This window comes from Hippoglossus stenolepis, chromosome 7, assembly GCF_022539355.2.
Source record: "Hippoglossus stenolepis isolate QCI-W04-F060 chromosome 7, HSTE1.2, whole genome shotgun sequence".
Lineage (NCBI taxonomy): Eukaryota > Metazoa > Chordata > Actinopteri > Pleuronectiformes > Pleuronectidae > Hippoglossus > Hippoglossus stenolepis.
In genome coordinates, this window is record NC_061489.1 from 11431159 (window position 1) to 11445884 (window position 14726).

The 14726-nt window shown below is 41.6% G+C and overlaps 1 protein-coding gene across 1 annotated transcript; it reads left to right on the forward strand.

Annotated features, from left to right (window-relative positions):
• Positions 1-1068: 1068 nt before the first annotated feature.
• Positions 1069-9287, forward strand: trim105 (tripartite motif containing 105). The gene is made up of 7 exons (XM_035161984.2): positions 1069-1185; positions 1676-2006; positions 5626-5721; positions 6996-7229; positions 7393-7406; positions 7545-7660; positions 7880-9287. Exons 2-7 carry the CDS (start codon positions 1710-1712, stop codon positions 8437-8439), a joined length of 1317 nt encoding a protein of 438 aa, XP_035017875.1. The 5' UTR covers positions 1069-1185; positions 1676-1709; the 3' UTR covers positions 8440-9287.
• The last annotated feature ends 5439 nt before the right edge of the window (positions 9288-14726 follow it).

The window sequence follows — 14726 nt, forward strand, 5'->3', positions numbered from 1 at the left end:
TGGCAGTCCCAAAATCCTGGCTGCTGGGCTGCTTGTGTTAAGACGTAATTAAGTGAATTGAAAAATGCTCAATCACGAGGCCATTGATGTTGCTCTGCAGAATTGTAATATTGTGATGAGATGCAGTTTATGTGTTTCAATGCAGCACCTTCCCAAAATGAAACAGAAGATGAGTAATTTGTCGAAGATAAAGTTTCTGCATCATTCTCCCATAAGGACGTTATTAATGGACTTGTCGTGGATAATTGCAAAGATGACGTTCTGGTTAATATCATTCTGATACTTCGGAAACCTTATGTTCACAAACCTATAATCACATGAGAGTGAAACCTGGATTTACTGTGTTTCATCATGAAAGATTTCAGGAAGAAGAAAAATGCGATGGACATAACTCAACTTTATAGCAGAATATGGTTGAGAAAGAAAGCTGTAGTCGTTTTAATTTAACTTTATAATGATTTATTTTATTTATTTATAGTTTCATATCTGTCTTTTCTCTTGCTTATCATTGGTGTATATAGATGCACCTGTTATTTTGTATTATTTATACACATTTAATATATCTATTATACAGTATCTGATTTAAGTGCCATATTGTATAATAATAATAATAATAATAAGAAGAAGAAGAAGAAGAAGAAGAAGAAGAAGAAGAAGAAGAAGAAGAAGAAGAAGAAGAAGAAGAAGAAGAAGAAATGTTTTCATCATCCTGAAAAAGAAAAATGCAATGGACTTAATAGCAGAACATGGTTCAGAAAAAAAGCCCTAATAACTTTATTATGATTTATTTTATTTATTTATGATTTTCTTCTTTCTTTCTTGTTTTCTTTCTTTCTTATGTTTCACAATCTTTTAGTTTCATATCCGTCTTTTCTGTTGCTTATCTATGTGTAAAGATGCACCCGTTTTATTATTCTTATTATTGTTCAAATTATTATGTTTTATTATTTATTATACAGTATCTGATTTAAGTTTCATAATGTTTGAAAATGCTAAATAATAATAACAACAATACAAATAAAACCATCGCACATCCGGCTGTTTGCTGTGAGACGCATTGACCAATCAGAGGAGCGGGCGGCAGTGGACGCATGCGCAGTGCGTGTGTACGTCTTGTTCCTTCCCAGCAGTCCAGAGGAGCAGAGTCCAGCTCAAAGAGACGTTTCTCCGAACTACTGACGAAACGTGAGTTTATTAAAGCGTTAACTTAGCGCTGAATCTCGTCACAGTGTTCATATTGTACTTTGGATTGTTTACTGTTTTTGAAAAGGTTGTTTACAGGCTGTTGTACGTCGCTAAACGCAAAAGGCGTCAAACCAAACAAACCACCTCCTGTCCAAACAGAGCGATCTTACCCAGTCCCGTGAGGGATCACCTGCTTCTTAACTGTGGGATACACTTGACTTGTGTTTAGGTGGAGAGCTGTTGTTGTTGTTTTTGTTGTTAATGTTTTGTGTGTGTCGTATTTCAGAGGTGAGGTCTGCTCTGTAGGATCCAGACTCACACAGTGCTTCAGCTCATGTGACAAACAGCAGAAGTTGTTCACGTCAAATGTGAACTTTGTATTGATTTCATTGAATTTCAGCTTATCCAAAGTAGTTGGATAAGCTTCCCCTTTAACTGTGGGTTTCTCTCCTCTTCCTTCTCGTCCATGCTTTTACTTTCATTTCCTCAGTGTGGACTCACTGCAAAGGGAAGGAGCCCTCATCATGGCCACTGCTGCTGCGTCTCCTGCTGCTCCTCCATCCTCTAAAAACAGCCTGAGAGAGGATCTGACCTGCGCCATATGCTGCGACTTGTTCCGCGACCCCGTCATGTTGGACTGCATGCACCACTTCTGCAGACCCTGCATCTCCAGGTACTGGAGGGGAACCCAGGGGCCCGTGACCTGCCCGCAGTGCCGCAAGGTGTTCACCTGCAGGCAGTTTCAGACCAACTACCTGGTCACTGCAATGGTGGAGAAGGTCAGGGCCACCACCTCGGACACGTACATCCAGAACCTGGAGGTGAGTCCGCCCCTCTAAGTCGACATAAAGTAACCATGGCTTCCTTCCACCATTTTATTCTTGGTCATCTGGGGAGTGGTAATCTTAAACAAATAACTTCCAGGGTTAATAAATGAATTATCAATAAGTGTTCTGTAACCTTTGAGTTCTACGATTTGAATACGGTGTTCTAGTTTTCTATTCAAGTCAACATCTGTGTTTATTTCCCTTATCTTAAAACTTATCTCGCTTGAATTGCTCAGGACAAAGTTCACTCGATACTCACTTTATATTACTTTGTATGACAGGATATGTGGATAAACAAAATACAATTAAAATGTTAAATTATTGACATCTGGCCAGGATCTGTACCATTTCATGAATGTTTGCCAGTTTGATGGTTTTATTTCCGATGACAGATGAGTTGTGTCTTTTTTTGCCTTTGCCATACTCTTCACTACGGCCTCCGCATCACTGTGGACAACCTCTGCTATCGCCTAATCTCCATCTCACACAGAACTTTCTTTTGGCAGGTGCTTCGTCCTCCTTTTCCTCAGTGGGTTTTTATTTGTTTTAAAGTTCGGTCTACTCCTTGTAGATTTCGCCATATCTCTCTAAATTAGCCCCTACCCCTGATTAGCTATTGTTCCCTGTTTGGTTTTTGGTTATGATCAGATGTTTGGACAGGCTCTGGCAAACAAGACCAGGTCAAAACCTAGCACATGGCTGGACCATATAGTATATGTTATGGTACAGTAACACAATAAGTAACATATTAATGGCGTAATTGCATCGTATAGCCCTTTTTCTGTTTGCACTTCAGCTCATTACACTGACTTTTTAAGAGGGGGGGGCTGGTTACAGTGCGTTGAATGTGCGGTTCAACTTATTTAGACATTTTCCTTCACACATACAGCTCCTCCAGGTAATATTTAGAAAAGTTCAGGATTGTACTGCTTGTCTGTACACAGTTTTTTGTTTTGCGTGCAAACCCCCATCTGGTTACAGACTGCTCCACCTCTCTGACTCACTGAACATAGTAAACACAGAGAACTGTGAGCGTGTCACTTGCAGGACAGGACTGGAGACTCTTCTATGGAAAGGAGCTAATGTTTGTCCAGTAGCTAGTAGCTAGTAAAGCAGTTAGCCTTTTTTGTTTTATTTCCCCTGGTGTATCACGATCAGCGTGACATATGCAAATAAGTATATTTACCCGGGTGTCACCTCTCCATCTCTACCAAATCGTAGCTGGAGCCGATCAAAAACGGTTTCTACTGCAGAATCATTTGACCCGGCAGTAAAGGCTGATTGTATCCATTCCTATTGCAGACAAAAGCCTCATGTTAGTGGGTTTAAGATTCCCCTCCACAGAGTCTAGTCTGCTCTGATTGGTCATCTCTCACAGCCTGCGGCAGAAAGCGACTGACAACTCCAGATGCAAAAAACTCATCAGCAAGCTTGTAAACTTACCACTAGAGTTGATTGATGAAATAGCTTGTTATGTGCAGGTTGATCCGACAAAAAAAACCAATTACCCACAAATACAATTTTAATTAGTAATAAACTCAATGTTTGGGGTCCTGCACTGACACACTGGCCCTCAAAAGTTGGAGCTGCTGGTTGTTCAGTAGCAGCATAGTCGGCGATGCAGTGCAGTGTTTCCCTCAATTGCCTAGATTGTCCTGCGATAATCTATTTAGTCCTTTAACAATATAATAATCATAATGAACCAAATTAAAATGTGCTGTTGCAAGCATAGATTCACTCAGCCCCTCTGAGTCTCTCGCTCTCATTATCTCGCTCTCTCTCCCCCCTCTGCTTTTCAGAATCTGCTGACCCAACATAACAATAATATACAATATATACATGTCTCTGTTAAGGTATTATTATAGTTTTATATAAACTACCGTTCAAAAGTTTGGGGTCACCCAGACAATTTCGTGTTTTCCATGAAAACTCTCACTTTTATTTATCAAATGAGTTGCAAAATGAATAGAAAATATAGTCAAGACATTGACAAGGTTAGAAATAATGATTTTTATTTGAAATATTAATTTTGTTCTTCAAACTTTGCTTTCGTCAAAGAATGCTCCATTTGCAGCAATTACAGCATTGCAGACCTTTGGCATTCTAGCTGTTAATTTGTTGAGGTAATCTGTAGAAATTTCACCCCACGCTTCCTGAAGCACCTCCCACAAGTTGGATTGGCTTGATGGGCACTTCTTGCGTACCATACTGTCAAGCTGCTCCCACAACAGCTCAATGGGGTTGAGATCTGGTGACTGCGCTGGCCACTCCATTACAGACAGCATACCAGCTGCCTGCTTCTTCCCTAAATAGTTCTTGCATAATTTGGAGGTGTGCTTTGGGTCATTGTCCTGTTGTAGGAGGAAATTGGCTCCAATCAAGCGCTGTCCACAGGGTATGGCATGGCGTTGCAAAATGGAGTGATAGCCTTCCTTATTTAAAATCCCTTTTACCTTGTACAAATCTCCCACTTTACCAGCACCAAAGCAGCCCCAGACCATCACATTACCTCCACCATGCTTGACAGATGGCGTCAGGCACTCTTCCAGCATCTTTTCACCTGTTCTGCGTCTCACAAATGTTCTTCTGTGTGATCCAAACACCTCAAACTTTGATTCGTCTGTCCATACACTTTTTCCAATCTTCCTCTGTCCAATGTCTGTGTTCTTTTGCCCATATCAATTTTTTTCTTTATTGGCCAGTCTCAGATATGGCTTTTTCTTTGCCACTCTGCCTAGAAGGCCAGCATCCCGGAGTCGCCTCTTCACTGTAGACGTTGACACTGGCGTTTTGCTGGTACCATTTAAAGAAGCTGCCAGTTGAGGACCTGTGAGGCGTCTATTTCTCAAACTAGAGACTCTAATATACTTGTCTTCTTGCTGAGTTGTGCACCGGGGCCTCCCACTTCTCTTTCTACTCTGGTTAGAGCCCGTTTGTGCTGTTCTCTGAAGGGAGTAGTACACACCGTTGTAGGAAATTTTCAGTTTCTTCGCAATTTCTCGCATTGGAATAGCCTTCATTTCTAAGAACAAGAATAGACTGGCGAGTTTCACATGAAAGTTCTCTTTTTCTGGCCATTTTGAGAGTATAATCGAACCCACAAATGTGATGCTCCAGATACTCAACTAGCTCAAAGGAAGGCCAGTTCTATAGCTTCTCTCACCAGCAAACCAGTTTTCAGCTGTGCTAACATAATTGCACAAGGGTTTTCAAGGATTTTCTAATCATCCATTAGTCTTCTAAGGCGATTAGCAAACACAATGTGCCATTAGAACACTGGAGTGATAGTTGCTGGAAATGGGCCTCTATACACCTATGTAGATATTTCATTAAAAAACAGACGTTTCCACCTAGAATAGTCATTTACCACATTAACAATGTATAGAGTGTATTTCTGATTAATTTAATGTTATCTTCATTGAAAAAAACAGTGCTTTTCTTTGAAAAACAAGGAAATTTCTAAGTGACCCCAAACTTTTGAACGGTAGTGTAGATATATAGTTATGTACACTACATCGTTTTATAGTTATTGACTGATATTTATTATTTATTTATTTAATCTGCCATGGTTTCTGTCCACACTCTGATTTGTTTTTACATAATTCTTGTGCAGAAACAGCTGAGAGAGACGTTGGAGAGCCACCGCCTGCGGAGGGAGGACTACATCAACAGCATTCACAGAGAGAAAGACAAGATGGAAACAATAAAGGTACAACACTCCTCCGGGAGGGGAGGCTGGAGGGATGGCAGCACTTAACAGATAAGAACACACATGTTCCTGTCTAATGGCTGTTTGCAATACCTCGTCCTGCATGTTTAGTTGTGTTTGCAGATGTGGGAATTGACACTTCACATTTGACTCGTTTCAGTGTCAGTTGTGCAGAGGGAATCCTTGCATGATAATGTTTCCGTCAATTTTGCATTGGGAGAAAAAACCTGTTGCATTAAACCAAGTACCTTTACTTTTGCTTTAAGTTACTTAAAAAATGGACGAGACTTGCGTACATGAAATTGCACAAGGACGGGGGACAGAAAGGAAACCATAGCTAATGTATTTAAGGCAGATGGATGGTAAAGAGCTTGAGTTTATCCGTGCACGCTGTGATGAGATGATGAACAGGAAATCCTTCCTATCGTTGTGAGACACTTTGATGTCTTTGCTGAAATGTGTTGCTTCACTGTCTCTTTTTTGTTCCTCTTTAGAAAAGTGTACTCGAGTGGGAGTAATTGGGTGTTTCTAAGACCGAACCCTCCGTGATGGAGCATCAATCTTATTCATAGTTGCTCTAGCGCCTGAATGAAGCCTCCTGCTTTAAAGTGAAGGAAATAAATGCAGCGGCAAGCCTCAGGTCGACAGTTCCCGTTCACAATCGTAACTTTTCATAATCATGGTTATTCTGAAATGAAATGAAAAACAATATTAAAATCTTAATATTAATAATAAATTATATCCCCATGCTGCCTTTTGTTTTTAATGCTGATGTATACAAGATACTCAGTTTTTGCAAAAGTCTCTGTTAATATATGCTTAAATACAATCAAATTGAATCGTCCACCTTTGAGTATGGGTTTATTTGACGTCTTCTTAATGTTGTTTAATGTCTGTACGACAATATTAAATGTCCATCTTAGTTTGAGCAGGTTATGAGTAAATGTTTTTACGAGTAGTCACAGGGAACTAACATTTGTACAGAGCCTGTTTCATGAGGAACATAACACAGGCATCGCACATGGTCAGTAAATCAGCATTAATGCAGACTCGCTGTTGGAGAGTATAATTTATTGTCAGTTCCTGCTGTTATGATTGGGAACCCTCCTTACGAACAAGCAAACAGATAGGAAGTGGATAGCGAGAGAATGCGCGGTGTGATTTGTTAAAAAAAAGCCACTTGGCATCTTATCTAACTCCTTAAGTGGTTGAGGAAAAATTACAGCGCTGCCAAAATGAATTCTTGCTTTAACATCACTGAATCCTCCCTTCAGAGATTTGGAGCAGATCTGCAGGTCCGTGTCAAAGCGGAATTCAGAGCTCTCCATCAGATACTGGACGATGAGGAGTCGTGTATGCTGGAGCAGCTGAGGAGGGAGCAGGAGGATGAGCTGGAAAAGGTCCAGCGCCACCTGGAGGCTGTCAAACTGGCCGTGAGGGAGCTGGAGGAGAACATGAGAGTGCTGCAGCAGGCTAGTGCCTCCACTGAAAACATCGTACTGACCGAGGTGAGGGCCTTAGTTCGGACAAAAAGTCTAAATGTGTATTAACGTTTGTGTTCTCAAAGTAGCTGTCGAGCCATAAATTCATCTTATCTAAATAGCATCTAATTTGATTTGTTTGAAACTATAGTCTTTTTTAACACGATTTTTCTTTCATTTCCTGCTGTAGCTCCCACAGCTAAGGTAAGTGTTCATTTTAGTGTTACTACTGATTGCCTTTGGCACTTTGTACCTGTCATGTGCTTATTAGATTTCTAACTGCATTTGTGCAGAGAATAAATGGTTCGAGCTCAAAGTATGTTTGCCTTTTTCCCCCCACAGACCATATGCACAGGTGGATGCTGCCCCAGAGTTCGATATAAACACTTTCAGCAACAAATACATGGCCCCCTTACAGTACATCACATGGAGAAAGATATTCAAGTCTTTGAAGCCAGGTAATTTCCCCTCTAATGTGCTTCACAGGGAAAAGATTTCAGCCAAGAACCAGTTCTGCCTCATGAAGGGGAGTAATTAAGATGTTGAAGTGCTAACGCAATCACAGTAATGACACCATTGTTCCAGTGATGGGATATTTATTTAATTTGCAATCTGTTGAATTCTTTTACTGAGTAAATCATCAGTATTATCGTTTAATTAATTATTTTCTCCCTAAGGTCCGTCCCCGCTGACGTTTGATGTTGACACAGCGCACCCGAGTGTCAGAGTCTCCAGGGATAAAACCTTGGCGGTCGAATGCGACGGCATGACATGGCACTCGGACAACAGCAAGCGCTTCCTCCAGTGCGTTAACATTCTGGCTGCCCAGGGCTTCCACACAGGGCGCCACTACTGGGAGGTAGAAGTGGGCTCCAAACCCAAATGGGACCTGGGCGTGGCCTCGGAGGCCGTGGACAGACACTCGCGGATCAAGCTGGGTCCAGAAAGCGGCTACTGGACTCTGCGGCTGCGTAACAGGAACCAGTACTCCGCCGGCACCCAGCCCTGGACCAGGCTGCAGCTCGGGTCCTCCCCTCAGAGGCTCGGCGTTTTCTTGGACTGCGAGGAGAGGAGAGTGTCCTTCTACAATGCAGACGATATGAGCCTGCTCTACTCGTTCGCCAATGGGCCGAGGGGCAAGGTGTTCCCCTTCTTCAGCCCGTGCATCAGTGGCAACAGTCTGGAACCTCAGCCTATCAAACTCCTCCACTACCCGCCTGTTGCGCTGTCTGGCTAACATGGCCGCAATCATTTTTTAAAAGCTTTTTAGTTGGTAAGAGCTGTCAATTCACTTATTGACCAAAGCCTGTTCTCACTCACAGCAATTTGAGGACATTATTGCCATAGTTTGCATTACGGTGCCATATCACAAGAAGGTTCTAGTTGCTGTTATGACTTGCTATGAAAATCTCCACTTAAAAAAAATTCCATTCTACTGTAGTCATTCTGAAGAGGCTCACCCAGGCTGTTGGCGCGATCAGCACAAATGCATAAAAGCACACCATCATTTCGGGTTGAACGTAGTGAAGCCGAGATGCATCTAATCTCAGGCTCCACACTGTTCAACCAATGATACGCTCTACATGCATAGATGATCTATCTAATGATTATCTCTGTCTGTCGACTCACTTCTAAACTGTTGTTTTTTTTAATCTACCTTGAGTTAAATCATCATGACGGAATCATATTGAATTTTACTTTGAGATTCTGTTTAATAACATAGATTTACCTGATTTATACATTAGTCTGAAATGAAACGTTGGTATGTTTTTATTTGAGATGTTTCTTGATGTTAAATTATAGCACTTTATGAGTTCTTATGCTGATTTAGCTTCTGTTGATTTGTCATTGCACGTTCATTTATACACTTTACATGTGCCTAGAACACGTGGTATCATGCACTTGATTGTTTATTAGTGGTGGCTGAGAGAACGACTGGGATTCAGTCCATGCAGTACATTTTGCATTGTTGACATGTCGGTTAGATGCTTCATCCTGTACAAGATCAAACACACAAAACGGTTATTGTAAAAAAAAAATGTGCTGATACAAATAATAAACCAGATCACTTCTTTCTTAAATAAACGCTGTCTTGGATTCTTTTTCTGCAGCTGTTACACTGCACACTGTCATGACCTCACTTGAAATAATCAAGGATGTTATTAAGCATCATCAAAGCAGAGCCCGCCACCGAGAACGCGGCACTTGATGGGAATCCAAAGCCATTCGGCAAGAGCGACAGGCGGAGGGTTGTTGACTCCCCTGCACCTGGACTGGAGCGTTTGAACACACAGGCAATCTCTGACACTCCAAACAGCGAGAATAGGCGGGCTCTCGGGTTATCTTCACAAACACACGAGAGCACTGACGTCCTGTTTCCTGCTGTCAGGTGAAAGGTCAGATAAACAGAGTGACAGTGGCGACTCCTCTGGACTGCCGGGATGGGCCTCGGGGGCACGCCGCAGCCGGACGCTGTTGCCTCCTCTGCTGACTGGAAAAGTGGCACAATGAACTGCACCAGAGGGGACCCATGCTTTTCCTGCCCAGCGGCTATATACCCCCATATGGGTATGGATGCACCGACAGCTCACATATCACACACTGCTGCCACTGGTCGGGACCGGAACTAACTCAAGCTCCTGAATGGAATAGAGGTTTGGTATTAAAACAATTGTGTCCAAATACATAATCCTCTCTGCTTAACCCAACTATAATGTGTTCAAAAACACCCTCAGTGTCCAGGAGTCAATTTTGAACTGTGTAGCGTGCAAACCACTGCCCAGGCCCAACAGTCCCCTTAAATCCAGACAAACTGCACAAAATGTACAAACTTATAGATATTAGTTCAGTAAATATGCCAAATCCGCCCCCTCCCCCATCATGATGCATGAAGGATTGCCTGGAAATTAGTGAAAATGTCAAAATAAAGCTCTTATCTTTCAAAGTTAGTGAAAAAAATAAATTCTGGATCCACCCCTTGGTTTGGATCTTTGACAAAATTCAATGGGTTCTTCTTTGGTCCATGTCCCATTCTTCCGTCAAGTTACACGGAAATCTGATCCAACAAACAAACAAACCCACAGACGGGTAAACACAACCTCCTTGACTGAGGTGATGAATGCTAAAATATCTCTGCATGTGCTCAAAGTGTAAATACACTGTTTGCCAACACGTTATGGGATCTCCTTGAAAACGAGATGATTCATCTAAAGGGGTTCATCCCATGACCATAACATTTCTAATGTTCGCTATTTCAACTTTATAAAGTGACGATATGTCAGTGCTATGTTTACTACTTGTTTTGTGAAGAGTAAAGTTAGTATTAGATTAAAAAATGAAAGAACTCTGCAAGGGTTCACTGACCAGCCCCCTACCACTTAATGCATTAGCTTCATGGGGGATTAGTTGGTAAACAATTTACATGCAGACATGCTGCTGTGCTGCTCCTTCCTCTGACCAAGGAGACCTTCATAATTGAAAGCGAACATGACCTACAACTGAAGAGAAATTTTGGCCAACAATCAAAACAAAGCAGAAAAAAGACCCACTTGAGCAATGACAGCCACTTCAAGCAGCTCGGCAGAGGGCTTCGCCGTGCACGGGCCCATGGGTGTGAACTTAGGCAGTGAACAGCGGGCTGCATGCGTGCACCACATCCTTCCTACGATAGTGCCCGTGGATCTGTAATGTGTTTCCTGACCTGAGGATGGGCCGGACAGAGTGCTGGCACTTCAAGGACGGGTCCTTGAATCCTCAGCTGTCTCTCAGGAGCCAGCAAGATTATAAACTCAACCCTTTTCATCTGGCTCGGCAGGGGCCATCATGCTGTCCTGCATGACAGGTTATTGTTTGTTATGTTGTCTGAATGCTTATGTGTGCAGATTATTATTATACTGGACACTCAAGTGTTTTTATTGCGTTTATGACCTTATTGGTTTTTACATTCATAATGAGATTTGGTTACTCTCTGGACAGAGCTTTGTTACACTGTCAGCACGATTTTGTGTGTTTATTTTCCTCTGAAGCCGAGGGCACTGCGGGGCTCGGACCAGGGGAACATTTTAATTACAACCATTCAATCACAGCATTGTGTTTTAAGGTCACAGAGGTGCATTGCTGTAAGAGATCTGAAGGGACACGCATTCCCACACAAAAACACAAAATGCTCCTTTGACCCCCGTTATTCCCCACACTGCTGATGTTAGCGCCTCCATTGCTCAGAAATCCCAGAGAATAACAACAAGAAAAATATTTGTTTCTCAGTCGTCTTATCGACAGCTGCTTGATGGGGGGGCGGGTTTTCAGCACAGTGAAGGAACAGTCAGCAGAGAGTCTGGAGTCAGCCAGTGTTGTTATTATTGTAATAGATTTCCAGATACAGCGTTCTATTGATTTTACAGTGCTTTGCTGGTGTTGGAAAGCAAAGCTGTCTGGAATTGATTGCACTGGCTAGAATGGGCAAACTGGTTCTTAAGCGGCTCCACCACACATCTGACTGGACTGGACTGGATTTGTAGATAGAAAATACTCTTAATGAATGACACACACGCCTGCCACCAACATCTGTGTGTGTGTGTGTGTGTGTGTGTGTGTGTGTGTGTGTGTGTAAACACTGACTTGTCACGACCAGTAATCCTCATAGAGACCAAACCCTAGTCTTCATTGGCAGAATGTAATTTCTTAGATCCCGGTTAAAGTTAGGGTTAGGTATGAATTAGTCATGGTTACAGTTAGGGATAATGTTTTGGTCTGGCTGTACACAATGACTGGAAGTCAATGCAAAGTCCTAAATGGCACTCAGTGGAGCACTTACCTCAGCCAAGGCATAACAGTCCACTTATGAAACCACATTTAAATTCACTAGATCCGGATACTTATTTGAATCAGCACCAAATTGTACACAATCATAAATATAGGTCCCCCAAACATGTCTGATTTCTGTGGATGTGTGCGTGTGTGTGTGTGTGTGTGTGTGTGTGTGTGTGTGTGTGTGTGTGTGTGTGTGTGTGTTTGCAGGAGTGGTTGCATTTACAGATATGATTTGGAGCAAGTAAATAAGAAATCTTGCCTTGAAATGCGTGTGTGTGTGTCTGTGTGTGTGTGTGCACATCTGTGTATGGGAGAGAGAAAGAGTGATCACCCAAGTGCCCTCACCTCGTACCCTCTTTTGACTTTTCATTTCCCAGTGTATATGGTACATGAGTTTTCAATTTCCAAAATCTGTCTCTGTAAAATAAAACAGGGTCGACAGCACCTCACCGTTGGCACACTGTGCTCTTAGTACATGATTTTCGTTCACACTCTGAAGACTCCCTGAGGAGGATGGACATGGGCACGGGGGGGAGGGTGGTGAATGGGACTTGTACAAGGCTGGAGGAACTCTGCACAGTTAAGCTGTTGCTCTGAGTCATTGTTCCATCTGACCCTTTGCAAGCATAAAGACAAGCTGTTACAGAGCGACTCCCCAAGGCCCCTCTGGTCAGCTTGTTGAATGTGGAGAAGAATTTGTGTTCTTAATAAGAAAAGGACCATTCTACCTCAAATTAATAACGAGCATTTGACCTGAACAGGTCAGATTACACTGACATTAATGGTGTCAGAGGAGTTACAGACTAGATATATTTGACCGAAGGTAATATTCTTCTTATTTCCCTCCAGAGGCCGTGTCTCTGTTCTCTCAGTGCGGTTTGTTTGCTTCATGTGGTGATGACACTGCCATTTTCCTGTGGTGGATTCAGAAGAATTTCAGATTTTATAAAGATGACCTGCCAAGCTATTTGGAGGCATCTGAAAATCAGAGGACGAGAATAATAATCATGATAATAACAAACAACGGTCTGAAGAACGGCCTGTGCTCAAAATGTTTCCTAGCCAGGAGATGAAATATATAATTTTCTGGGAGCATCAACTGGCGCGTGGATGTCTTCCGATTTTTGTCACTTCTGTTCAGCACCAAGTGTTTGTCAAGTTTGGATGTGTGTATCTTCTGGGTTCTTCCAGGAGGGATTTAAACACTCACAAAATATGAAAAATAAACTCCATATCAAGTTATTTGTACAAAAGAAATAAACTGAAATTCTGCATCTCTTTATGAGCATTATAAATTCCTTCATCATTGAAGCTGAACTGTGTGACCTATACTTTCTTTTATAATCTTAAAATGTATAATATGCTTATTAAAGGTCTTAAACACAGAAGATGTCACCAACCCCCCCCCCCATCCCCATTGTATCCTATAAATAAAGGTTTTGATATAAACCTCCGTTTATAGGCCGGTTTAATATCTTGTAAGTTATAGGTGGGATGCAGAGAGATGTGATTGATGTTGGCCACTGTATAATTGGCTCATGCATATTATTGACAGCCAAGGGCCTGGCAGACTGCCCCTCGGGTGCAAAGGGTGGGGGGGTAATCAGTGACTGTAATCATGCAGTGTTGGGTTATGGGTCAACCAGGGCGTGTGCTGATGTCTAACAACACATCTGTTCCAGAAGCCATGTTACTCCACAGGCACAGCAATCATTGTTTATGCAGGAGCTAGCAATCCATCTAACAAAAAGAATCAACATAGAAATAATGATTACAGTTTAAAGTGTTTTAATTATTAATAATATGATTGATTCTGACAATGTCTGTTGTCATGCATGAAGGCAGCAGCACGTCATGATGTCTTTAGACCTGGATGTCTTCTCCCCAACTTTCTTATAAAAATATTTAGATAATGAAACAGGGAACTTTAACTAGGCCCCACGTTGTTTATCGCGTTCATAAAATGCTAAATTCTGCTCTATATCATGTTGTGAACATCAAATTGCAAAGTGTGATGCAACATATACATTTAAACTGCAACAGTTAGTCAATATACTATCATTGAGGCATTTAAATAATAAAACGTTATTCTTTACATTATATGTATTATTTACACAATATATTATCATTATGAGACACTTAAACTATACAAATTTATTCTTTAAATTATACATATTATTCAGATGATATATTAGCATATATATAATATACATATATAAAATGCTTTTTCAGTCTCACTTATGCTCCATAGCATGTTGGAAACATCATATTGCAAAATTTGACTATATATATATATATATATATATATATATTATATGTATGGGTGTATACAATTCTCTAATATTTATATCTTTTATATATTTTCTATGATCATAATAATATATATGTTAAAAAATGTTAAAAAAGGTATTTCTCGCCCCCATCAGAAGTATGATGGCGCCAACCTATGCAAACAGGGAACACGTGCACGCACGTACCACGCACACACCTCCAACTCAGCGTGTTTTATATGAACTGGACGGACGCGTGTGCATGCGCTCCCGTCACGAGCGCAGGAAAGGGAAATCATTGTAAATCCCATTCAGAGCCCGATGCATCCTCCAACCAAGCAGGAGGGAGAAAAAGTTGTTTTTTTACTCTTTTCCTCAGTTTCGGCTCCCTCCTCCTCCTCTCTGACACACACACACACACACACACACACACACACACACACAC

Excerpts from the sequence above, each read along its gene's own strand:
- trim105 (XM_035161984.2), top strand. The coding sequence starts at position 1,710 with ATGGCCACTGCTGCTGCGTCTCCTGCTGCTCCTCCATCCTCTAAAAAC. Across the intron at positions 2,007-5,625 it reads CGTACATCCAGAACCTGGAG|AAACAGCTGAGAGAGACGTT; the intron begins GTGAGTCCGCCC and ends ATTCTTGTGCAG. Across the intron at positions 7,661-7,879 it reads ATTCAAGTCTTTGAAGCCAG|GTCCGTCCCCGCTGACGTTT; the intron begins GTAATTTCCCCT and ends TTTCTCCCTAAG.